Genomic DNA, 26,788 nt, shown 5'->3' with positions numbered 1-26,788 from the left:
TCCCTACTAATGACCCCTGCACTCTGTGTTCCCTAATGACTCCTGCACTCTGAATTACATACCACTGACCTCTGTGTTATATAATCCTTACCCTTGTACTCTGTGTTACATATTAATGACCCCTGCACTCTGCATTACATACTACGGAGTCCTGCACTTCACATACTACTGACCAGTGCACTCTGAATTACATACTCCAGACCTCTGCACTCTATATGTTATATACTCCTGGCTTCTGTATGTTACGTACTCCTGACCTCTGCACATTACATACTCCTAACCTCTGCGCTCTGTACGTTACATACTCCTAACCTCTGCGCTCTGTACATTACATACTCCTGCGCTCTGTACGTTACATACTTCTGCGCTCTGTACGTTACATACTCCTGCGCTCTGTACGTTACATACTCCTGCGCTCTGTACGTTACATACTCCTGCGCTCTGTACGTTACATACTCCTGACCTCTGTACGTTACATACTCCTGACCTCTGTACGTTACATACTCCTGACCTCTGTACGTTACATACTCCTGACCTCTGTACGTTACATACTCCTGCGCTCTGTACGCTACATACTCCTGCGCTCTGTACGCTACATACTCCTGCGCTCTGTACGCTACATACTTCTGCGCTCTGTACGCTACATACTTCTGCGCTCTGTACGCTACATACTCGTGACCTCTGTACGTTACATACTCCTGACCTCTGTACGTTACATACGTCTGACCTCTGTATGTTACATACTCCTGCGATCTGTACGCTACATACTCCTGCGCTCTGTACGCTACATACTTCTGCGCTCTGTACGCTACATACCCCTGACCTCTGTAGGTTACATACTCCTCAGGGGGTCAGCATGACAGTCTGGCAGCACAATGGCAGCCTCCATATTTCTTTCATTTTATAGCTTTTCTTCTCTCACAGCCATTGTTAACCAAGTCTCCCCTGCTCTCCATAGGCACTTTTCAAAGTCCAACTCAATTTAAAACGCTGCCAACTATGTAAGCTGCAGCACTACAAGCACCAGCATGCCCCGTCACATACTGTTGAACAGGTAAACTGGGAACCTGTCAGGGGACCATGAAATTAAGCATTTAAAATATCCATGGGCCCAAAATCTAGCTCTCCTTCTCGGTTACCTCAGCGCGTTCCCATAGCAACCTGAGGAAGCGCGCGTACGCATACAGGTGCTAGAGGCCCAACTCTAGGACGCCATCTGCCTCTTGAACGGCGGCCATGTTTCCGAAGTCGCCCGCCTAGAAAAAGCCGAACAATGACTTCGGAAACATGGCCGCGTCACTGCAGTGAAGACCAGAAAACTGAAGACGCTTTTCACGAATAGTGACTGGAGATTGTGGGCAAAGGAAGGGCGGAAGAGACGTGTAAAATGCGCGTCTAATAGCAGAGGGAAGGATGGAGGAGTATGAAGGGATGGATGCAGTGCTGAGCTACTTGCAGGAGGTGGAGTGGAAGGCTGAGGATGTGCTGGTGGACAGAAGGCAGGTGAGAAGGAGCAATAGGGAGAGAACACGTGGAGGGAGGCTGGAGTGTTTGTATTCTTTATACCTGACAATCAGAATGGAACCTGTCATTCTTCCAATGATTTGGGCAATATGGGCAAATGATTTATTGTACAGAACCCAAATGTTATCATTTGTTATTTTATTTATAAATGTTGATAATGATAAATTGATAGCAGACCAGCCAAAATATTTCACGAATTCCCCACTTAGCCACATTCAGAGGAAGCTTTGCACAGGGTGGTATGTGTTTTTGGGTTGGGTGAGAAACTACCCCCGGAGGGGAGGGGGCACGAGGCACGACAGCTCAATGGTTAACATTGTGGCCTTGCATCACTGGGGTCTGGATTTCAGTTCCCGATAGAGCTCTGACTGCATGGAGTTTGCACATGATTCCTCCAGGTTCTGCAATTCTGTTGCACAGCCCAAAATCATACTAAAGTGCAATGCCAGCCAGAACTTTTTTTTGTTTGTTTTGGATTGGGTGTTACTGGTACAAGAAACATGGGAAATATGTACACGGATGGACAAATTTCCCTGTTTTGGGGCAAATAGTGATGCAAATGGCTCTAAAGCACCCATTCTCAAGCTTTTTACTCCAGGTGAACCCTTAGTCATTTTCAGGTCTCAGGGAACCTCCAGCTAAAATAAATCCATCAGGGGTCATTTAAAAAAATGCCCCTTACATTGAAGGTCAGTGGGAAGAATAATGGCGTCATGCCGGTGGCTCTGCCAAGGAATGTTAGACCTGAAACTTTACAGACACCATCAAATGGAAGGTCACAGCCCAAGAAAACCCCCATCATCTCTGGATACCTGGAGCCTTGGTTGAGAATGCCAGTTGTATGGAATTGGAATATTGCGGCACTATATAAGTAAAATAAAGCATAGAGAGAAACATGCGACTTCATTTATATTGTGCAGGGCTAGGCAACCTCGGCGCTCCAGCTGCGGTAGAACTACCAATACCATCATGCCTCTAGGAGTCATGCCTGTGGCTGTCACTCTTGCAATGTCTCATGGGACTTGTAGTGCCATACCAGCTAGAGTGCTGAGGTTGCCTGCTCTGGGTATATTACATCTGATGGGCACGACCGACTATTAAATAGATATCGCCAGCATCAGACCCACCGATCTTACTGTCCCAGCAGGCCATGCCACCTCATAATGGTACTTGTGGGTCTGCAGCAGCTGAACAGCCACAGGGGCGCCATTTCTCATGTGAACAGCGTTTGATATTATTTACCATGAATGATAATCCATCTCCATTGATGATTGACATCTCGCCTTCCTAGATCGTAGACCTGGACATCAAGAGGAACCAGAATAGAGAGGCTTTGAGGGCTCTGAGCACAGACACCGATAAATCAGGTGATCCCCTAACAACGTCCATGAAGAAAATGTAAAGGGATACTCCAGTGTTGGTTAGGAAAAAAATCATTTTTCATTGTATAAGTTGTAAGAAACATTGAAACCTGCATACCTGCATCTGTTCTGTAAATACCATGGCAGGCCATTGTAAGTGGGATTACTGTAAGCACCTTAGCAGTCCCGGGGTTGTTATAACAAAGGCCATTGCTTGCTAATGACTGTGCCGATACCTGGTATGGTGGCAGGCCCCCTTTAGCCAATGGCCCTACCTGCAGTTGAATATAACTGTGTACCATTGTCTCCTTAATACTGATGTCACAGGAGTTAAAATTAAACTGCAGGCAACGCTCTAATCAGTTGAAATACACATATGTCATCGCCTTTACCAGCCAAGAGATTTGCTATTCTGTCCGGCCTGTACTGTGGTTTACACTCTTCTGCCACACTTCACTGTCAGACAGGGGACATCACGAATTCCTGGGTCAGTATGCAGCCTCCAGTGTCATCTCTACACCTCCATTGTGTTCTTTGGATACAGAATCAGCCTCCATCCACTGAGCAGGCATGTGACCTAAGAAGCAGTAAACCGGAAATAGTAGAGCATATGTAGGCAACTCGAGCACTCCAGGTGTGCTGATGCTTGAAATCCCATCTTGCCTCTGGGAGCCATGCTTGTAGCCATGTTTCTCATGGAACTTGTAGTTGCACAACAGCTGGAATGCTGAGGTTACCTAGCCCGTAGTACTTTAGTGTTTCTGGCTTTGCAGTGTGGCAAGGTGTGTGAATCACAAGCTGGACGAATTACAACTGGAAGGCTAAACTATATAGATAGATCTATCTATCTATCTCCATATCCCAGTTCTCTTAAGGGTCACGGGACATATTCTAATGTCCTACCGTGACCCAAAGCTATATATATATATATGAAGCGAGCTATTGTTCACTACATACCGAGATCACCGCAGCCGGGACGGATCCCGACAATGCTGCCGAGATCCGCCCATCTGCGTGAGTGACAGCGGGCTCTGCCTATCTAGAGGCAGAGCCAGCTGTGCCCACCCCCTCCCCTGTCCGTTCCGCCAGTCAGCGCTGGAGGGGAGGGGGGGAATCCCTGCAGGGAGCTGTGACTGACACTATGTCGCCCTGAAGAAGGGACCCCCGAGTGGCCCCGAAACGTTGGCTGTTTGACGCATGTGACAATTTAATAAAAAGTGCTTCACTTCTTGCACATATCATCGAGTGCTGGTGACTTCTATTATTGACAGTCACAGCTCTCTGCAGGGAGATGATCGGAAAGTGATCGAGCGCCGGTATGTGTTCGCTCACTTCCCGATCTATAGAGCCGACCTGTGACAGTCTCATTGTCACACGTCGGCTCGAACTATGAGCCCGAGTGAAAATCACTCGCCTCGTAGTTCTCCTTTTAACTTGCAACAGATAAGATTTTTGCACTCAGAGGACACGTTTATGTATTAATTACAGTGTTCTCCCTTTTGCAGAGATGGTGACTGTCTGCTTTGGCTGTATGTTCATAAATCTGCCAAAAAACAAAACCAAGGAGATGATTCAGCGAGGTGAGCTGGTCCAGGGGGAGCTATGATGTGCTATGACTGTTGTGTGATTGTAACATTTACATATGACATTCTCTGACAGATCAGGAGCAGCTGGACAAGGAAATTAATACACTTCGCTCCCAACTGAAAGGAAAAGTAAACCAGCTATATGAAGCACAAGGTGAGTGTCTGACTCGGATCATCTAACATTAGAAATAAGTTACTTTTCATGTTTTCTTATTTAAAGCTTTACTCCAGGCAGATAGAAAAGATACAACTGAATGCAGCTCTGCATTCATGAATACATCATTTAAAAGTATTTTTAAATGCAAGTAGTACAGGTACCTGAATGTGACCTGGTGTCAGCCTCTTGCACAACAGAGCTCTGACTGGGAGAGGTAGAAGCAACACAAGGAGCCAGTCAGCTGTGTTGCAGTGCTAACAAGGGACATGCTGCTAGAAAGAGAGCGCAGTGACAGATGAGCTCATCGATCTGCTGGTTCTACTTTCACTGTCCAGTCATAGGCTGGGGGCAAGAAGGAGACTTGTAAGTGTTTAGTGAAATTCAGCAGATTAAAATCAGGTAAGCTCAAAATACATGGCAACCGCACAATTGATAACTAGCCTTTGCAGCAAGGTGCACATAGAAGGGCAATTAAGAAACATGGAACACCTCTACCTTCTGGTCTCCAATCTCGCTGCTGGAACCTCGATGCCTGGTAAAGCTTCCACCAGAGCCTTCACTAACCAATAGGTAAAAACTGGCACTCATAAGGGGATCCGTCCATCCAAATACAGTAAACTCCCCATTATCCGGCATCCACGGGGATTGGTAGATTGCGGATAAATGTAGTTCCTCTTTGCTTGAGAGTTACTATTAAAAATAGGTCTAACTAATGCCATACTATACCATATCATAACAAACTCTGTATTGACTTCATATTAATATTGAAATGCAGTCATCAAAAGCAAATTAAGACAAATAGACACATGATCATTTCCAGGATAATACATGCTGCAAGTCAGCAGAACAGTGAGTACATAGGGGATATTTTTGTTCTGGTTAGATGAGAGTTCTGGCTAGTTGAATACCGGAGTTTACTGTACTTTATCTGCAAGAAAACATAAAAGCAGCAAACAAACAATTGCTTACATGTTTCAGCCCCCCAACTGGGCCTGGCTACGCCTACAACTAAGGTCCAGTTTGAGGGATTAAATATGTAAGCATTTGTTTGCTGCTTTTATGCCTTCTTACAAATGAAGTATTTGGATGGACGATCCCCTTTACGAGTGTCGGTTTTTACCTATTGTTTAGTGAAGGCACATGGAAGGGCTTACAACAATATAAGCCGCAGAAGTCTCCCAGCACACTTACAGACTAGCCTGCAACAAGACAAATTGCCGTGTCCAACAGAATTCGTTAAAAATTCAGTTGCACAACTTTTGCAAAATATGTGGAAGCCGCACTGGCGAGGGTCAGGAGACATCGCAAGGTCCTGCGGCACCTTGGTTGAGAAAGGCTGTTCTAGACCATGTAAGTGGGGGCAAGGTTCACAATGTGGCATCGGAAGGTAATTCAACTCAACCGCATTTGCCAATCATTAAAAATGTACATATCGGTATGGGCAGAATGATCTTTGATTAATTTTTTTTTATTTTATCTGCAGGAAAACCTGAACTGAAAGGTTTCCACCTGACTGCGCTGGACCCGGACGAAATGAAAGCAATGAATAAAGTGCTGAACGAATAACAGAGAATGCTGCACAGTTTATATGTAGTTAATATTTATAGAACTGTGCTTTGTGTTTAATATTTTTATAAGAATTTCACCATGTTTATTTATATGTTCTGAATAAACTAAGAAATTAAGATTTGTATTTTAATTGATAAAACTAAAGTGAAAATCTGCTATTGGCCACTATTGGTTTAGTGTTTAGTGCTCCTCCAATTGTTTCATATGGTCTTTTTACTTAAAGGAGAACTATGGGGTTAGGGCTTCTTCCCATAGTTCTCCTTAGGGTAACGGGAGGACACAAACTAGCGTCCTTCCGTCACCCTAAGCTCAGTATACCGCGAGCTGTAGCTGGCGGTATACTGAGACGCCGCAGCTGAAACGGATCCCGACAATTGTGCCGAGATCCGCCCAGCTGCGTGACTGACAGGCAGAGCCAGCTATCTAGAGGCAGAGCCAGCTGTACCCTCCCCCGTCCGTTCCGCTAGTCAGCGCTGGCGGAGCGGGGAGGGGGGAATCCAGCCCCTCCCCGTCACAGCACAGAGCCGTGACAGGATCGAGAGGTGAGCGAACGCCGGTATGTGTTCGCTCACCTCCCGATCTACTGAGCCGACCTGTGACAGTCTCATTGTAACAGGTCGGCTAGAACTATGAGGTGAGTGAAAAGCACTCACCTCATAGTTCTCTTTTAATAAGTTAAAGTGCGGTATATTACAGCAACCAGTATTCAGAAATGGCTTTTTCTGTAGCTACCTGCAAGTGAGAAGAACCTAAAGTGCACCCTTAGACCCATGACACACTAGCAATCATGGTGCTAGTGGCAGCTCGTATAAAGAAACCACTCATCTGCTTTTATGGAAGGGAGGTACCGCTCTACTGAGGCTTCATGGTAGGGATGATTCAGCAGTGTTTTAAGCTGGCCATACACCTATAGAATATGACGACTTCTCTAAAATGTTTATTGGCCAAAAAAAAAATGGGACATTACTTTCAGCACTCAACATTCAATACAGAGCATATTAAAATATAATTGTAAGAAAGATATCATTTTTTTTTATACCAAATCCACAAAAATATTTTGGGAGAGAAACCTAATATTAAAAAGGTATATAGGACTTATGGGCGATCAGACGCCGATTGGGCCTATCGCCTTATATGTCAGCACTATGTCCTCTTCTGGGAAATCCTATGTTTCCTCAGGGCGAAGACTACACGGCTTACAAGATGTGGCACAGGAAGGGGCTAACCCTCTGGAAACAGCTATTCCATGAGGGTACTTTCCAACCGTTATCCTTCCCAGACTTGGCGCAAAAGTATGCATTGCCTGCCTCTCATTTTCTGTATTACCTACAAGCACAAACCACGTGGCATATGATCTCCGGTGACCCCAGAAAATTGTTTGCCTCCTCCTTCCAGGAGACCCTCATTTCGGGAAAGACTTACTCTATATCAGATATATACCCGGGCCTGCAGCGCACTTACACTGCGCACCTATCCTCATCAAATGTCAAGGAATGGTCAAAAGACTTTCCAACACTGGCCCAATGAAGTACTGATGGGGTGGTCATAATAATCTGGCCACTCAGTGTACACTTCAAGGGAAATCATATTTTTCAAACCATTATGACGTTACAGTTGAACTCTTGGAAAACCACAAATAAACCCCCCACCACCACACTGCAAGGGCAAAATGCTTGTTTAGGTCTGGAATACCTGGAAAAAGTACTTTTACTTACCTGTTCCCCACTCCTGTAGGCTCCTTCTAGGTTACAGGAACGGCACCTGCAGCCTTTTCACCTCCTTCCACTCTGGTGGTGGGAGACCAGCTGACATGATAAAAGTACAATGCAGGGCCCATAGCCCTGCATTATACATCACGATGTCAAGGGACATAGCGGAGGCAAGGAGAGCACTGACTGCTGGGGGAGCAGTGATCAGGTAGGTAAAACTGCTTTTCCTGATACCCTGGACCTAAATGATCATTTGACCCTTGCAGTTAAGACGTTTGTGATTTCCCTGGAGATGGGTTATAAATATTAAATCTTAACCAGGATATAGGTCAACAGATTTTGGGGAGCAGGTCCGCTTCTTCAGGATCCCAAAAATATTTGAGTGAATGAAGCTATGACCATACACAGGGGCGTCCCGAGGCTGGGTGACACCCGGAGCGGTAACCGAGTGTCACCCCGCCGAGACGTCACTGCGCATGCGCGGCAGTATTCTGATACCTGCCGGCGGCCATCTTGGTGATGGACGCCGGCAGAGAGAGGAGGGGACAGTCACCCGGCGGGATAAGGTATGCCGCCGGGTCCCCTCCTCTCTCCTGATACTGTCGGGTGTTCGGTCCATGACCGAGCGCCCCACTTTTCAGAGGGGGCGTGACGCCACTGACCATACATACTGTAATTCAAAGACATAAACTTTATTTACAGTCACTGTACAGAGGAAGGTCTTCGGTTAGCTACAATTTCTTAGTGTGCGTAGATTTCAGTATCTGTCTGAGATTTTTCTTCCTGTCATTGACACAGCCTGAAAAAGAGAAAGGTGGTGGTGTTTATACCTGTTGGGGTTGATTCTCTGGCCACAGAGTTTTTCTGTTCTTTTTTTTTTTACCTAAGTGTGTGTTGGCTACAAAGTTTCCATTGCTGAGGGCATCTTGTTGTCCATCGTCACGTGACACAGGCCCGTCGTTCCACATTAGATCGAATCCTCCGACTCTCTTCTCCTTCCCGGTTAATCTGAGTGAATACAGAGCACATGAGGAAATAGGGAATTTTTAAAGGATGACCATATATCCTCAACTGAGAAAATAGAGATTATACTGTAGCTCTTTGGTGATAACATTCTATTAACAATTAGAAAAATCACAAAATGTTATCCCTGTGAAAGGAGGAGCCTTAGAGAAGAACTCTGGGGAAAATGGACCTGCATAAGACGTGATGACATCCGTGGTCATCACGTCTTAGACCACTGGAGCCCAGGGGAGAAGAGGCTCGAGGCCGGCCCAGCAGTCTTGAGGGAGCCAGTAGGACAGAGGATCCAGCAAGTAAATCTGCTTTAAAAGGAGAACTATGTGGTCAGTGTTTTTCCCCATAGTTCTCCTTAGGGTAACGGGAGGACACAAACTAGCGTCCTCCCGTTACCCTAAGCTCAGTATACCGTGAGCTACAGCTCGCGGTATACTGAGACGCCGCAGCCGGAGTGAATCCCGACATGGACGTCGGGATCCGCCCAGCTGCGTGAGTGACAGCTGGCTCTGACTATCTAGAGGCAGAGCCAGCTGTACCCGCCCCCGCCTGTTCCGCCAGTCAGCGCTGGCAGATCGGAGCGGGGAGATGGGAATCCAGCCCCTCCCCGTCACGGCAGAGAGCCGTGACAGGATCGAGAGGTGAGCGAACGCCGGTATGTGTTCACTCACTTCCCGATCTACTGAGCCGACCTGTGACAGTCTCATTGTCACAGGTCGGATAGAACTATGAGGGGAGTGAAAAGCACCCCCCTCATAGTTCTCCTTTAAGTCCCCTGGACAACATGAGCACTTGCAGTGCTGGGGTAGCCTAACTGCAAGGGTAAGTTTTGGATTTCCCCGTTCATTTTCTGAAGAATGCAGCATATAGCTTTTATTGCTGTTATGTGAATGGCTGTCTGATAGGCCTGACAGTCAAGCCAGCCAATCCCAAAACAAAAATGGAGCAGTGTTTATTTCACCGTGAAAGCTCTTATCAAAGGACAGTTTGTACCCAAGAGCAGCATGGCTGAAATAAAAAGAATATGGCAGCTGATCGTAGAGGTTTCTGCACAGCAAGCAACTGTTGTTTATATAGTCCTTCAAATTATTATTATTATACAGGATTTATATAGCGCCAAACAGTTTGCACAGCGCTTTACAATATAAGGAAGACATTACAATCACAATACAAATCAAGACAAGATGGTAAGGAGGGCCCTGCCCCTGAGGGCTTTCAATCTAAAAGGGAGGGGCCAGTGATACATGAGGAGGGAGCTGTGGGGATGAATTGTTGAACGTGATAGTTCAGTGGTTAGGTTGAGGCGGGATAGTCTTCCCTGAAGAGATGAGTCTTTAGGGAATGCCTAAAGGCAGTCAGAGTGGGAGATAGAAGGACAGGTTGGGGTAAGGAGTTCCAAGGATGGGAGAGACTCTAGAGTAGTCCTGGTGGCGAGCATGGGAGGAGTTGACAAGGGAGCTGGAAAACAAGAGGTCTTGGGATGAGCGGAGCCGACGGTTATGATGATACTTTGAGACTAGGTTTGAGATATATCCGGGGGCAGAGTTGTGGATGGCTTTGTAAGCGATTGTTAATATTTTGAATTTTATCCTTTGGGCGAGTGGAAGCCAGTGGAGGGATTGGCAGAGGGGGGTTGCAGACACTGAGCGGTTGGTAAGGTGAATGAGTCTGGCAGCTGCATTCATGATAGACTGAAGGGGGGAATAGCCTGTGTAGTGGAAGGCCAATGAGGAGGCAGTTGCAATAGTCAAGACGAGATATAACAAGGGAGTGGATGAGTAGTTTTGCAGTTTCATTGATGAGGAAGGGGCGTATTTTGGAGATGTTACAAAGGTGAAGGCGGCAGGATTTGGATAATGATTGGATGTGGGGAAGAAAGGTGAGGTCCTTACCTGCCCTCCATGTCTACCACATTCAGGGTGTCTTCCAAGAGGCGACTCTTGAGCTCGAAGTCCTCTTGGCTGCTGGCGGTAAGAGAAGGTGAGGCATTGACTTCCAGGAGCCACCTACAAATAGCAAGAGTCTGGATAAGTCAGGACAAAAAGGACACTTTGCTTTCTGAGACACTGAACCTCTATTAAATGTTAACATGTAACGCATAAAAAAAGGGAAAAACAAATGATCTTTCCTGGGGAAATCCTCCTACTTTAGGCTTTCTTCAGTGTTAGACTCATACATGAAGGCCTAGGCGTTATAGTCACATGATATCTCATAAATAGGTGGGTCAGCCTATTCTTATTCCAAGCTACCTGACCTTCAGTGACATGGCAAGCACTACAGTGAGGAGCATTCTTCCCCAGGAAGAACTTTTCTATTAATGTTTAATCAACATAGCATAACGTTGTTAACATTGTGTGTATGTATGCCCCCTTTTAGCATGGTTTTGCTGTGTCCTCTTGGACCTACCCAATTTTTTGCCAATTCACAAGGTCGGTCTGTATGTACACATAACCCCTCTGTGTATAGACCAAAATGGCCATTTCAGATTATCCAAACTTGATTATAAATGCCAGTCATGCAACGAATAGTTCACATGAGTGATTATTTCATGCCGAGCCCCTTGTTTAGAAGACTCAGTCATCACAACAGTCACTCATCCTTTTTTAAAGGGCCTAAGCAGAAGTTTCAATTAGACAAAGGTTCCTAGTTCCAGGTTAAAAAAAAAAAGGTCGGTGCTCACGGTTTAAGGTCTTCATCAAGTAGGATGTCATAGCCGTAGAGTTCAAAGCAATGCTTGTCATTGATGATGATCTTCTGGACGCTCTGCAGGGTCTTGATGAAGATGTTATCCATGTTTTGGAAGAGGGTCTCCACTGCTTCTGGGCCATGTTTGCTGGTCAGGTAGTGGCGCAGCTGTTGAATCATCCATTTACAGCCCTGTGAAGAACAGGCAATGTCATGGATAGTGTAATACAAAACAGAGCAATCCTGGATGTGGAAGAGACAACATTTACAGCGTGTCCTGCTAGCTGCTGGCTACCTAGTTTCGACATATAGCAAAACGGACTTAAACTGAATGCTGAGATTTGCCCATAAAGCAATAGGTTCACTTAACCTCACCGGCAGCAAATAATCCCCTACCTTTGATCACCCATCGTTCCATTCAGCCACCAGGAGTGAAGAGGGGATGTGCTATCATCTCCAATTATGACATGAAGGACTCACTCCCCACCTACACATGACAGAGCTGGGCCTATCACTAAGCACCATTGCTATCATATAAGAATAAGGAGATTGAGTCACATGTTGAACTCGATGGACATGTGTCTTTTTTCAACCTGACTAACTATGTAACATGCTCCACAAACCTGGAAGTACCGAGCCTTTTCAATCGTGGTGGCAGGGAAGTAAAGGAAAGGTGCTGCGGAGAATGAGGGGAATGTTAGGTGAACTTTTTGCTTTACCCAGCATGCCTGTGTACGGTCCCAGGTCTTCTACTTTGCTTTTCCAGCAGCTGGACAGCAGCAGTTTGCACAGCACCGATACAGAAAGTGCCTTTAGAACCCGGAATAACGCTTCTTCTCTCACCTTCTCTGGGTCATAGTCGGGCGCAGTTTTCTGCACAGCCACATTGGTCAAATGTATATCTGTATTACCAAGTTAAAGAGAACCTCCAGAAAGCTTTAAACAAGTTACCAATATTATATCATTTTTTGTGATCCGAGGCAGCTCCTGCACTAAGGAGGAGATGTTCTGCTGGAGAAGAGGACATTAAACCTGTTGCTTTGCCCTGCATGGACAAGGCAGGGGTTTACCTTAAAGTGATTGTGCCGACTCCTCCAACGCTACAGGACACAGTAGAAGGGGAACCGTTGTCTGACAAACCCCAGGAAATGGATGCAGAATATTATGTGACAGTGGTACAGATAGGCTGTGTGCGTAGTGAGGCATGCAAGTATTAAAAAGGTATTGTTTTACAGGCACTGCTTTGCTTAAATGGTTTAATGGTTGGCCAGGCAGCTAAATAGATAAATTAAATACATATATTTGTGCTGTTTTACCTGCTAAAGGATTTGTATTTCTGTCCATTCAGTCCTGCGATTTACACGGCTCTATCGCACAGCCCTGTCTGGTAGGACAGGAGACCTGATTAGCTTTCCCTGCAGCAGTTCAGCAACACTTATGCCAGGTTCACACCTGCACAATCTGTGACCGTGCGGCAATCGTGCACGATACCGACTGGAGTCGCCCACCAGCGCCGATCGCACTTATTTTCTAATGGCACCCTAGTCACACCAGGCGGATTGCCCGTTGCGATTCCACCCGTGCAATCGAAAACAGCCATGCATCGTGTCTGTCAAAAAGGGTAAATGTACCGTTTTTCTGCAATTGCCGTGCAGTTGTAACCGCGGCAACCACTATGTGCAACTGCACGCGATTGTGTGGTCCCGGGATGCATGTCCCAGATCGCCTAGGTCTACACCGGCCCTTACAGGTCTTCCACAGCCTGTGGATGAACAGTGGAGGATAACCAGCAGACTGATGAGCTCATCTCTCCTTCACAGCTCTTTCCTTCAATCTGCATACCTGTAGTACAGCTTTATGGGGACCAGTGGCGTAACAATCGCCATACTATGGCATGTGGGGGTGCTGGCTGTCACAGCTCAGCAGCGGCCCACGGCGCATTTCCCCTCATAGCCGCTGCGGAGCTGTGTCAGTGACAGCCAGCCGCTGCGGCAGATGAGGGCGGTGTTCGGAATGGGGCCCGCCTCCTCTTACATCACTGGCCAGCGACCTAAGAGCAGGTGGGGCCAGTGATGTAAGAGAAGGCGGGCCCGTCGATAGAGGAGGCGGGGCCAGAACAGGAGTCGGGGCCCGGTGACCACAGAGGCAGTGACAGGTAAGAGATCTCAGACCCTGCAGAGCCCACTATAGAGGGTCTATAGTGGGCTCTGCAGGGTCACTCTCCGCTGGGGCTCTGCAAGTGGCATGACTAGCAATCACGGGGCCCCATACAAAATTTTGCTATGGGGCCGTGTGATTTCTAGTTACGCCCCTGATGGGGACAATTTATTTCCAGAGTTATTTTTTACAACACACTTGACATGTTTTCAGAGCCTCTTTTGTAGATGAAATTGCTTCGTTTTAACCTTTGCCAGGATATCTTAAACTGTATTAAACATCCCCTTTTATAAAGTTGGTTTAATTTCACGTTATTTTCCAAGAAGCGATCTGGCGAGCGTTTGTGCGTGAGTCATTCTGCAACGAGCAGCCGGTTTCACCGCATGTTTCACTAACACGCCTGGGAGCTGCCAGCTGCCCACTTGGCTCACATACAACCGACAGCAAATAACGGAATAACCAGAAACAATGTGATAGAGCTCATGTTGTTTCTTCTAATGATCAATAACTTCGTAGAAGGCTAATCTCATCAGGGATCTGATCTAAAGCAGGCTTCGATTTTCCCCATCTGTTCCACAGACTCAAGTAGCAATGTGCAGCGCTAACTCTCTATTTGTTCATTGTTGCTGGATTTAAAGGGCAAGTACAGTGTATTTTTCGTGAGTGTATTATAGCAGTATTTACCCTAAAAAGAAACCTGCAAGGACAATATGAAGGCTGCTTTAGCTGGATGACATGCTAATCCCTCCCTTCCATACTCTCTAAGACCCCATTCACACTGAGCGACATGGATATTGCGCAGCTTTGAGCTACATTGCGCGATATTGAGCGACAGTGCACGTTTTATCGCGCTACATAGTGCGTTTTTTGGGTTGGAACTTCGTCGCTGCTACATTGGGCTGTAACCAATCAACAGCGATCTTGATGTGACATCATTCTTTCCTTCCATTTTACAGTGCAAAAATGACCCATCTGTAGAGCGAAATCACGCAACAAAGTCGTGCAATATCGCCGGTAATGCGCGATTTTGCGCCACACCATAGTCTATTGGAGCCGAATCGCACGACATCCGCGGAAAAAAGGGTCATGTACGAGCGACAAGGTTGAGCGACGAGCTACAGGCGACATTGAGCTGTGAGATGTGAACAGCTCCATTGAAATGTATTGGACGAGCTACATCGAGCGATTTTGCTGCGGAAATTGCGCAATAAACCGCTCAGGGTGAACGGGGCCTAAGGCATGGACCTGGGACAAGAAAACAGGTTAGACATTTTACTCCATTCTGACTTCCTAATCCGTATTGCTTGCTCTGGGTCAGTGACAACGAAAGCATTGAGGGCCAAGACAGCCAGGCGACTAGTTGTTTTAGGCAGCCACCCATTGGCAGCCTTCATGTTTTTCTTGCTAATTGTTTAATGTAATTCTCCAGGTACCTTTCGCATTTGATCTGCTTGTCTTTGCGTAGTTTCTTATAGGATTTAATACAGAGATTTGGAAGTACCACTAGAGCAGGGGTGGGCAAATCCGCCCCTCCAGCTGCTGTGGAACTACAAGTCCCATGAGGCATTACAAGACTCTGACAACCACAGGCATGACTCCCAGAGGCATTTTGGGTTTTGTAGTTAAAGCACAGGGGCCAGAGTTCCTCGATCCGAGTGATACACAAATAAGGTCCAGTTTTGTTATTAGTTAAAGTGACATTAAACCCTCAGATTTTTTAACATAAACCAATACTGTAATGTGTGCCTTACTGTAATCCATGGTTGTTTCCCTTCTCTTTGCTGCTCTTCCTTTTAAATCCTTCCCATTTCTCATGCTGGGGGAGAACTTCCCTTTGCAGCTGAGTGCCTCTTCCTGTAGTGCTGGCTCAGGTTGTGACCCTACACACAGACACCATGTATCCATTCCAGAGACAAGGCAGTCTGCTGCAAAACAGAACTTCTGCCCAGCATGAGAAGAGATACAGATTTAAAAGGAAGAGCAGGAAAGAGAAGGGAAACTACCATGGATTACAGTAAGGTGCACATTACAGTATTGGTTTATGTTAAAAAATCTCAGGGTTTAATGTCACTTTAAGGTACTTGAATGCATTTTTAAGATTTAACTCCTGAGTTTTGTGTCACTTAAACTGTGATTGCAAGGTGTCCCCACAGGCCCCTGCATGCAATGTGTAATGGAGCACATAGCAGTGCTGACATAATGATGTCAGTTCTCTCTGCACTGAGGCCGCCCAGCCCGGGATAGAAGTTGAATGAACCTTGCAGCCTCATATGGAGCACAGAGTTAAACAACTGTTGAGATAAGGTATTAGCTACACATTGAGTGTATTGTTTGGAATGAGGCAGCTGACTCACACACTTGCATTGTGAGAAGGAGCAGTAAAGCAAAACCGTTGCATAGGGTTGCACTGCAGAAAGCATCGCCTGAGTACGTAAGGAGCAAATACGACTGCCCCAGGTACATATAGAATGGCTATAAAGTTCAAATGAGAAGCTATACAAGTTATCTGATTTTTATCTTTTGTCATTTTGCCTTTTATATACGTCTGAGTTCATTTTTGTTATCTTCACAGCATGGAAGAAGATTGCTCACCTAAAGCTAATCAGATACAGGTAATAATAATGCTTCATTGCTCAGTGAGCAGACTGGAAGTAGAGAGGGCTATGCAGTACAGCCAATCTCAGGCTGATCTGAAAGACAGAGGTTCATCACTTCCTAATAGTGCCGAAGCGTGTGCTCCTTCTTTCCTCCTGTTACATTCCTATTGCCCTTTAAAGTGATGGGCCAACTAGGAATCTGTGGATGTGGGGCTTAGCAGCAAGCTGAATCCACAAGTGTCAGAACGTTGCCTGTCAGAGCAGCCTTAAGGTGCCCATACACTGTACGATTATCGTACGATAATCGCGGGAAATCCCGCGAACGTCCGATAACCGCAAAGTGTATGGAAGGCGTGCGACCGTTTCTACTGTGCGGTCGCACGTCTTCTGTCGAACAAGCAGGCTGGAAAACCCGCCGAGAATCGTACGATTTTCGGCGGGTTAGTGGCCTGCTTGTTCGACAGCTGCCGAACACTGCCCGCTTGCAGTCATCGGAAGCCCGCCCCTCATTGCAGTCATCGGAAGTGTATGGCCACCTTAAGACTAAGCTAGCTTTGGAAGGTGTTGCAGGTCTGTGCACCTTTACGTGCTTGAATGTCAAACCTGCCGCAAGTCTCTTTAAACCAGCAGCAAGGCTCTTTTAAAGCTACATTTTATTTCTCCCTTTTGCATTGCAATATGTTTGCAGTAGAAATGGCATTTGGTGAGAGGATAATTATGGTTTACAATGACATTTAGAGAAAGGATACACTGGTCATCAATGCTGCTTAGAGTGTAGCGGGTGATGGAGAATCGTGCAAAGCCGTCTCGGTACAGCCAAGCTCGCAGAGGAATGTACTGCAATATCAGAAGCACATTAAAAACAGAACCAATAATAATAACACCATGGTAGAGTGCATATTGTATTAACCAAACAGGTAGGAACCGTGACAATCTTGCCTTTCGTAAACGGTGCTTGGAAAATCTGAACTGTGCAAGGTATAGCAAACAGAAGATGAGGCGACAGAGGTCCCATCAGGCATGGCCATGGTATGTCCAACAACAAATCAGACATTTATAGAGGAAACTTGCAGCGTGAGACATGATGACACATATAACACAGGTCAAGGAGGGCAGGCTAGACATGCATGGAAGATGATAGAAGTCACTTTCCTGGTATGTGTTGGTGCTCCACCACTAGTCCCACCCAGGGGACAAATGAATATCTATAAAAGTGAGGACGTTGCTTGAACCCCCATCTTTTTTTTTATGGGCATGGCTCGCCAAGGCCCTGCTTTAGACCATTTGCAAAGAGGCCAAGACCATATGAGATTAGACCAGACATGAGCAGGGGAGGATAGAAAAGCGATCACACATTCACATGACATAAATGAGACGTGTACAGACATAAACAACAAATAATAAAAATCCAACACCAAATGTATCTCACCGAAGTAACAAGGACATAAACACGAAGATCAAATTTTCTTCCTGTGAATGAAACCAAAGCCATATATATTTACTTCTGGTTAGAAATAAGATGAGAGCCCCTAGTATCTTGTTCTATTGCGACTACAAGCAGTCATCACAATATCAAACAAACGTTTCAGCTTTTCTCACCTCCGATTAAATATGGATTTTCTACATAACGTTGAGCCACATAATTTTCCACTGGGATTTCGTCTTTTTGGTCGTCAGCACGACTCCCATCCTAGAAAAAGAGGATACAGTTTATGCAAGTTCTCGTTATCCAAACCAAGGTGTCACTTCACCTTAAACTAAGCCAGGTCTTTAAAGCGGTACCTTTTAAAATAACAACAAAGACACCTTTAGAAATGTTTAGTAATGACAATCTACAAACACATACTTCTAGATCAGGGGTGCCCATTAGGTAGATGGTGATCTACCAGTAGCTCTCAGAGCTGATGCTGGTAGATCACAAAGGGTGTGAATGGCGGCCCCTTTATTTCATTTTGGTATATTTATTTAGCTGTGCACACATGATTACCTATTAGCCAAGCCAAGCCAAGCTCCCTGGTGGATACTGGTGGTTGAAGTGCTATGTATTACATCAGAGAATATTCATTTACACAGCCTGTTGCAAAATACAGCAAGATGAGCCAGGAGAGAGGAAAGACAGCTAGGGGAGAGAGAGCGAGGACAGACAGCCAGGAAAGAGAGAGCAAGGAGAAACAGCCAGGAAAAAAAAACAAGGAATGACAGCCAGGAGAGAGAGAGAGCAAGGAAAGGAAGGCAGGAGGATGAGCAAGGAGAGACAGCCAGGAGAGCGAGGAGAGACAGCCAGGAGAGCGAGTAGAGACAGCCAGGAAAGCGAGGAGAGAGAGCGAGGGAGGTTTTTGTTTTCGTTGGTAGATCTCATGTAGTATGTCGTTTGAAAAGTAGATCACAGAAATTGTGGGCACCCCTGTTCTAGATCATTGCCGGCTTTGTATTCTTTGCATTCCTTATTTCTCTTTTCTTCCTCAGTCTTCTGACAGTGGCCATTTTTACTAAAGACAGATTACTAGATCTCCTTTTACTTCCTGGATTTCTGGCACATGTGACTGGACATGTGACTAGGACATGTGACTAGGACATGTGATCATGCACATCATCTCAGGGGAGGAAAATGCCTTTCCCTCAGATCTCGTGAGATTACAGATGAGATTTCCCAGCAAAACTCTGCTGATGACAAGGCAATCCCAGTGTGCATTGCTGTGCCAAACTGAAGACATTTTGCCCTTTCAAAGCAGGAAGTGAACGCTCTGCAAGTGCAAGTATTTCATATTCACAGCATTTTACACCTGACATGTCTATTATCAATCATCATACATAGAGGGATGCATTGGTAGAATTGGATTTTTTTAGTGTAAAGGTCTGCTTTAACTCTACCTTCTTCCAGTCCATGATGTCCTTCAGTTTCCGGAACAGGAAAATCCCCTTCCCTTGTGACCTCGCCACCTGCAAGAAAAAGTGATTTAAAAAAAAGAAATGTCAAAACTAAATTAAATAAAAGAATAATGAAATCTCAACATACAGCCAATGAAAGAACAATTTCAAGCAAACACTGCAACTGTGTCAGAAAATTAACTCCCTTTACCTTAAACAGCATCTAAGCCCAAAAATTCAATATATTGCAAATCACCAGTGATTAGATGTGTTGGCTGCATTTGTTTCCTTTTCACCCATTTTTTCCTGTATTTTCACCAGATGATCCTGCTAGTAACATACCTAATGGCCTAGAGTGACAACAATCACTGTATTCTATGCTATGAACAGGCAGTGTTGTCACCCTAGGCTCTGCTCCTAATTTAGACAACAAACACCTTCTTCTCTTCTCATCTCCATGGAGGCGATGTTATGTAGATAGCTGGGAAAACTGATAACATTGTTTGAGATATCAGTTTAATACACAAAAACATGAGTTGATTACCTGATAACTCTGTTTCCAGGTGACGCCTGCCGGGCCCCTTACTGCAAACCGCAGTAGATATTGCGACGATTGTTTCACCGCTATGTGGAAATATGCGTCTCGCAAATCTATGGTCGCTAGGAACGACCCTAGGGCCAGCAACTCTCGGATTGAAAAGATCGATTCCATGCGGAACCTCTTGTATAGTACCACTTTGTTGAGAGGCTGCAGATTGAGAATCAGTCTGCATTTCCCCGAAGGCTTTATCCTGGAGAAGATGTGTGAGTAAAACCCCCTGTTCTCCTCCGAAGCCGGCACTCTCATAATGACTCCCTGGTCCCACAGCTCCTGAAGGGCCCCCCGTCATTGCCTCTGATCTCCACCGGTCTTTGGACAGGGAAGTAATCAGAAGCCTCGACGGGGGTCGCTCCGTCAGCTCCATTTTGTAGCCGTGCAATACCAGCTCCAAAATGTATTTGTTGCTGGTCAGCTTCCCCCAGAGTGGGAAGAATTTCCCCAATCTTCCTCCCACCCTGAGCAACCGGTCATTGCGATTTATTGGGCTGCTGAGGTCCTCCATGGCTTTGACCTGTGTAAGACAAGAGTGCAGCCATTAGCCAGTGCCCTGCCCCCATGCAAACAATGTTTCCCAAAACACTACCCCGCTTGTCCTGCCACAGGCCCCCAACACAAGCAGGGTAAAGGGTAGGGGTGAATTTCCATAAAAAACTTGCCTACCTTAGCGCCAATGCCATGCTCTCCCAGATCTGGAGCAGCTGCACCCGGTCCGGCCTCTGTGGGCATTCTGTAGCTCACTGCCGACCACGCTATCGGCCCGCTCCTGACGTCCCCACCGGCCGTATGTGGTCTAGGTCGGCTATGGTGTACAGCTGCTGAGCGGCTGTGCCCAGTTAGTCGTGGCCGGGTGGCGTCTACTGTCTATCTAGGAGCTGTACTACTGTCCCCTTCCAGCTCCCTATGTCTCCGGCGCGAAGCTGAGCCGAAACCGGAAGTGGCGCACCGGAAGTGCGTCACCGCAGCCGACGACGCGGCGCGTGCTACACGTGGCGACGGCGCCCCCAGTGACGTCACCCGCCATACACAGCCTAAGCAGAGAATCCAGCAACCAGCCAAGAAGACGATGCAGCGTTTCGCGCGAGGCCAACACCCCCACGCTGTCGCCGACTGCACCGCTCCCCCTACCATCAGGTAAGTGCTCTATATGCTGCCGAGGTATCCGGGACCCCTGGATTACCTCCAGCCTCCCCGTACGCCTCTTCATGCTGCCCCTGTTGTCACCAGACAGTTGTCCACAATAGGACACACGCACACTCCAGGTTATTACACCTTGCCACTGCTGTACACCAGGGGGGGCCACCATCTGGTGCCTACTCACGTGCAGGAGGATGGTTGCCTTCCCTGAGTGATGGAAGGGAACCTTGGCCAGAAATCGGGTGGGGGTCCGATAGGGAATCCCTGTAGGCACTGCAGCAGGTAAGCCTGGAGTAGGTCCCAATGCCTAGCAGGGTAAGGCTCAGCCCAAAGGCAAACAAACATGAGCCCTAAAAATAACAAACATTACGATGTCCCTGTGTAGCCGGCGGAAACACAAAAAAACTGACTTGGGATGGAAGGAGGAGTCTATTTATTTAATGTGGTTGATGTGTTTCCTGTTGCAGGCAGGCGGAGCCTATATCTCGATGGCTGTCCTGGAAGATGACTGGGGAAAAGTAACAAGAACAGTGGAATTTAAGCACATGCACAGGAATGTGAGTCAGCCCACCCAAAAAGTATTTAGGACACAGTCTGATGGGCTTACTCACCTTATGGCTTCTAATGTCTCTAGAGCAGTGTGTAACCTCAGGAGCCACATTTGTCCTCGGTCATTAAGTCGCACTGCACTGGAACGCACGGCATTCGGGTACCGCGCTTTCTGGTGCGGGTGTACGAACTGTGGGTGGGAGGTGTGTTTGAGGGACAATTCAAATGAATGGCAACGCAACACACCTTCCACACGCGAATGCACAGTAGGTGCGATTGCATGGTACAGTGCATTGGTCGCACGGTACTATGTGATTAACGCACTGTACTAGTGGGAACCTTACAAGAACTGGAGTGGATCCTCAGCCTGAGGTCCAGTGTTGGTTGCTGTGCTGTGACGGAGCTTCATCCATATGTGCATTGCTTGTACAGCTCCCTTGCGCGCCCTGTAGAGGTTTCGGGAGCCAGAATGTGATGTCACTCCGGTCCAGGGACCTCTACAGGATATGCAAGGGAGATGTAAGCAATGCACACATGGATGGAGCTCCCTCACAGCCATACCCCCAGCCCATCCCACCTCAAGCTGACACTCGACACTGGGCAGCATATTTTGAATGGCAGCTCGGCTGAGGAGCCTCTCACCTAGATAAGTGGAAGGCACGCGGCGACCCATTGAACATGGGGTCGCAACCCACTTTTGGGTCACGACCCACCAGTTGAGAACTCCGGCCCTCCAGCTGCGGTGGAACTACGAATCCCATGAGGCTTTGCAAGATTCTCACAGCCACAGACATGACTCCCGGAGAGAGATGCATCATGGGATTTGTAGTTTCACCACAGCTGGAGGGCCAGAGTTTGGCCATCCCTGCTCTTGAGGAATCCAGTAGTGAGATCTCTTTTCCATAACTCCTAACAGGTGTTCATGCCCACCTTCATGTGTTCCAGCAAATCCAGTTACGTTCTCCATAATATAAAATAAATAAAATCCAGCAGAGATGGTGGGAACTCCTCATATTGGCCACAGCAGGTGTGCAGACCTGGAAACTTACCAATACAGTCTCCTACTGGCCAGCAAAGATGATCTGTCAATTGTTTTTGCTGGGGAAAAAAAATACTTCCTGCATTGCAAACCCAACTACCAAAACTTACAGGCTTCATGATCCAGGTGATTCCAGGATTTCTGCGAAATTCCTCAACAAACAGGTGATACTCCGATGGCAGCTCGAATGTCTTTGGATAGAAGTCGCATTTTGCTGCCTCCAGTCTCCCCAACTCCCTCTCGAGCAGCTTCCTGAAACGTTTCAGATTTTTCACCATGAAGTTTTTGCGGGTCAGCTGAAGAAAGAAAGACACAAAACTTGGCTTAGTGTTATTTAACCCCTTAAAGTGACATTAAAGAATATTCTCCCCACCACCCCCACTGCTAGTCTAAGGACTTACCTTAAATGATGCCTCTTGATCCGATCATCTTATTTCCTTTAGTTTTCAGGAGTCCCTCCAGGGCTGGTGAAGGTCTCCTGTCCAACGCTGACTTCCAGGCACTTCCTGTCCCACGGAGTCTGTGCGGGTGCATGGTGCCTCCATTGACTTACCTTGTGTCTCTTCTCGCCTCCCGGCCAAAGATCTGTACTGCGCTTGCGTCCGCCCCCAAGATCCTTTGCAACCTCCCACATTTTTGGAGATTTTCAGACGGGAGTGTGTGGTGGAAACACAGGTTTAAACCTTTTTCATATATACAGGTGAAACTCGAATAATTAGAATATCGTGCAAAAGTAATTGCAGTAAGTAAACTTGCCCAAACCAAGTACTGAGTACATATGCATGCTTGTACTTTTCAGAGGTCCGATATTGTTCTATGTACAATCCTTGTTTTATTGATTGCATGTAATAATCTACTTTTCTGAGGTTGTGGATTTGGGGTTTTCATGAGCTGTAAGCCATAATCATCACAATTATGACAAATCACGGCTTGAATTATCTTGCTTTGCATGTAATGAGTCTCTCTCATATATTAGTTTCACCTTTTAAGTTGCATTAGTGAAATAAATGAACTTTGCACGATATTCTAATTATTCGAGTTTCACCTGTACCTACTGCTTGCTAACAGTAGATATATGCAAAACCCCTGAAGGTTTAAATATCTCTCGCAGCAAACCTTGAATGAAAACTCAAGGTCTGTTTATCTGATTATCCTGCAGCCAAGTAAAATGAGAAATACAAACTGAATGCAATAAAAGATTAAAACATCAGAAGAACAATACCTGACGCGCGGCTTCCGGCATGCTTTCCTAGGCCTGGTGACATCTCTGGGCCTTCTCATGGGATCTTGGAAAAGCTGAGGATGTAAAAGCCCATGTGCTGAATCATCTTCTTGCTGGATTTGAAGTCCTTATCGTTTCCCGAATGCTGTGATAAGGCCCAAAGATGTGACCGGGACCTACAAGAAGTGGCTGAAAGGGTGTAAAGGAAAGTATTAAAAAAATTAATTTTGTATTGCTTTCAGCTAATTGTATTATTTTCTTTGAGGCGTGGGGGTCTGCAAGATAAGCAGACTTGGCATTTTCAGACAAGACCTGCTTTAATGATCACTGATGAATATCCTGTTATGATTCTTCCGTTTTCATTTTTAAAAATATCAATGGAAAGTCTTAACAACACAAAAATAAATAAAAAGGAAAGCGTATAGTAGATCAGTGGGAAGTTGGCTGGTTGCCAATGCACAATCTGCACACACAGGAGCTCCTATGGGTACAGAAAATAAATGATTGCCGATATCATACTGTGCTGGCTGTTGCTCACAACAGTCTTGTTAAAGGAGAATTATGAGGCGAGTGATTTTCACTCAGCCTCATAATCTGAGCTGACCTGCGACAATAAAACTGTCACAGGTCGGCTCAGTAGATCGGGAAGTGAGCGAACACATACCGTCGCTCGCTCACTTCTCGATCTATTTCTGCAGAGCGCCGTGACCGTCACTCACGGCTCCCTGCAGGGTTTCCCCCCCTCCACTGTCCGATCCTCCAGCGCTGACTGGCGGAACGGACGGGGGAGGGGGCGGGCACAGCTGGCTCTGCCTCTAGATAGGCAGAGCCGGCTGTCACTCACGAAGCTGGGTGGATCAAGACAGTAATGCCGGGATCCGTCCCGGCGTCTCAGTATACCGCGAGCTGTAGCTCGCTGTATACTGAGCTTTGGGTCACTCGAGAACGCTAGTTTGTGTTCTCCCGTGACCCTTAGGAGAACTATAGGGAAAAGCCCTGACACCATAGTTCTCCTTTAAAACTGAGCATGCAGGAAACCTGGTGACTGTTTTGCCTTCATAACACCAGAATCAGAGAAAACTGCAGATTGTTGTGTGATAGTGATCACATGGCAAGGCAGCGCTGACCAACCTGCACTGAAAAAACAGCCATGTAATCGGATTGGTTAGTTTGACATACTCCATTTTCTGTACTTTAAAATCACATTCAGTAGAAAACGTTCAGTCACCTCATAGTGGTTGCGGAAGTGACAGATGCGCACATGTTCCTCCAGGTAAATATGGTCGAAGTTTTCCCGCAGCCAACCGACTTCACACCAATAAAAGTCCCATTCGCCATCACTGGAGAAATATTTTCAAATGAAGATAACAATTACTTATTGCATAATCTAATGTGCATTGGGCATTGTGCCTTAAAGAAAAGGTAAAACAAAGGCAGTTCTATTTTTTACCTCACTCTACCTCCTGGTTTAGGAAAAGAATATTTGTAAAAAAAACTTACTCCTTCACTTCTGTCCAGCCTGGCCTCTGCCTCAGCACATCTGCGATGGTGTTAATGAGCGTACACTTGTATCGGATGCAGGTTCGGGGCTCGCTGATACAAAACACAATGAGGACATGTGACTGACCGACAAGACCTGGCTCTATTACAATCACAGGATAGATTCCTACTTACCGATCCTTGGGGCGCTGGTATCCATATAGGGCTCTGGTTGCAATAACCTGATGGAAAATATGGTAGTTAGTGATAGCGCATTAAAACTGATTTATTTAAAGCTTCAGACAAACATAGAGAGGAGGGTGAAAGGGCAGAAAGGAAGGGAGAGAGGGAAAAAGGAAAGGGAAAAGAAGAAGGAAGAGGAAAGTAAGAGAAAAAGAAGAGGGAAGGGGACAGGAAATGAAGAGTGAAGGGGAAAGAAAGAGGCAAAAAAGAAAAAGGGAGAAGGGAAAAAGGAAGAGGGAAGGGAAAAAGGAAGAGGGAAGGGAAAAAGGAAGAGGGAAGGGAAAAAGGAAGAGGGCAGGGAAAAAGGAAGAGGGAAGGGAAAAAGGTAGAGGGAAGGGAAAAAGGAAGAGGGAAGGGAAAAAGGAAGAGGGAAGGGGAAAAGGAAGAGGGAATGGAAAAAGGAAGGAGGGAAGGGAAAAAGGAAGAGGGAATGGAAAAAGGAAGAGGGAAGGGAAAAAGGAAGAGGGAAGGGGAAAGGAAGAAGGAAGGGGAAAGGAAGAGAGAAAGGGGAAAGGAAGAGAGAAAGGGGAAAGGAAGAGAGAAAGGGGAAAGGAAGAAGGAAAGGACGAAGAAAGTGGAAAGGACGAAGAAAGGGATAAGGAAGAATGAAGGGGAAAAGAAGAGGAAAGAAAGAGAAGAGAAAAGAAAAAGAAAGGAGGAGAGAAAGGGAGGGAAGGGGAATTTAAGAGAAAAGGAAGAGGGAAGGGGAAAGAAAGAGGGAAAGGGAGAGGGAAAATGATGCAAGAAAAAGGGAGAAGGAAAAGGAAAGGAAGAAAGAAAAAGGAAAGGGGAAAACAACATGGAGAGGAAAGGAAGAAGATGTAGGGAGAAAACGGAAAAAGGACTAACGTACTATTTTAGATTTCCCTGACATTATATGTGGTCAATGAGACCACATATACTGTGCAACATACAGTATATAGCTGCTAACCAGATATGTGTACTATAATTAGCATTTTTACATAAAGGCTAAGTGATACTACACAGTCGTAATAATAATAATAATACTAATAATATGATATTGCAAACACCATATCCCTCCAAGTTACATCATTGAGGCCAATGGTTGGTCATGTGACCCAGTACAATCAGATAACATGTGACCTGGTAATATTCTATTTAGATCGTTTGACGTAGAAGCCGACAGATTACCCAGAAGTAATAGACGTTTCTAGACTCCGACGTTATCTGACACGCAGTACAGAAAGTCAGCTCACCTTCCCCTTGGACATGTCGCCTCCTGGGGTCCCTGCTCATGAAAACACAAGTCCGGGCATCAGCGTGGCTGAGC

The 26,788-nt window shown here is 46.2% G+C and overlaps 2 protein-coding genes across 2 annotated transcripts; one reads left to right on the top strand and one right to left on the bottom strand.

Moving 5' to 3' along the window:
* The first annotated feature begins 1,308 nt into the window (after positions 1-1,308).
* On the top strand, positions 1,309-6,242 carry PDRG1 (p53 and DNA damage regulated 1). Its single transcript, XM_018556421.1, has 5 exons — positions 1,309-1,503; positions 2,816-2,891; positions 4,391-4,465; positions 4,545-4,625; positions 6,112-6,242. Exons 1-5 carry the CDS (start codon positions 1,414-1,416, stop codon positions 6,192-6,194), a joined length of 405 nt encoding a protein of 134 aa, XP_018411923.1. The 5' UTR covers positions 1,309-1,413; the 3' UTR covers positions 6,195-6,242.
* A 2,371-nt stretch (positions 6,243-8,613) lies between these two features.
* On the bottom strand, positions 8,614-26,742 carry TTLL9 (tubulin tyrosine ligase like 9). Its single transcript, XM_018556415.1, has 14 exons — positions 26,715-26,742; positions 25,450-25,496; positions 25,276-25,368; positions 25,004-25,115; positions 22,664-22,849; positions 19,234-19,302; positions 17,962-18,052; positions 17,792-17,832; positions 17,112-17,199; positions 12,452-12,510; positions 11,604-11,800; positions 10,816-10,929; positions 8,790-8,914; positions 8,614-8,705 (listed from the first exon to the last, which is right to left on the bottom strand). Exons 1-14 carry the CDS (start codon positions 26,727-26,729, stop codon positions 8,638-8,640), a joined length of 1,305 nt encoding a protein of 434 aa, XP_018411917.1. The 5' UTR covers positions 26,730-26,742; the 3' UTR covers positions 8,614-8,637.
* Between the last annotated feature and the right edge of the window lie 46 nt (positions 26,743-26,788).

The sequence above is a fragment of the Nanorana parkeri genome, unplaced genomic scaffold, assembly GCF_000935625.1.
Source record: "Nanorana parkeri isolate BGI_ZX_2015 unplaced genomic scaffold, ASM93562v1 scaffold237, whole genome shotgun sequence".
NCBI classification, from domain to species: domain Eukaryota; kingdom Metazoa; phylum Chordata; class Amphibia; order Anura; family Dicroglossidae; genus Nanorana; species Nanorana parkeri.
This window is presented reverse-complemented; position numbering and strand designations above follow the sequence as displayed.

Coding starts and splice junctions, on each gene's coding strand:
- TTLL9 (XM_018556415.1), bottom strand. Junction 17,833..17,961: donor AAATCCATATTTAATCGGAG/GTGAGAAAAGCT, acceptor TTTCATTCACAG/GAAGAAAATTTGATCTTCGT. Junction 12,511..17,111: donor AAGCAGCATTGATGACCAGT/GTATCCTTTCTC, acceptor TTGGTAATACAG/ATATACATTTGACCAATGTG.
- PDRG1 (XM_018556421.1), top strand. CDS start 1,414: ATGGAGGAGTATGAAGGGATGGATGCAGTGCTGAGCTACTTGCAGGAG. Junction 4,466..4,544: donor CAAGGAGATGATTCAGCGAG/GTGAGCTGGTCC, acceptor ATTCTCTGACAG/ATCAGGAGCAGCTGGACAAG. Junction 4,626..6,111: donor CCAGCTATATGAAGCACAAG/GTGAGTGTCTGA, acceptor TTTTATCTGCAG/GAAAACCTGAACTGAAAGGT.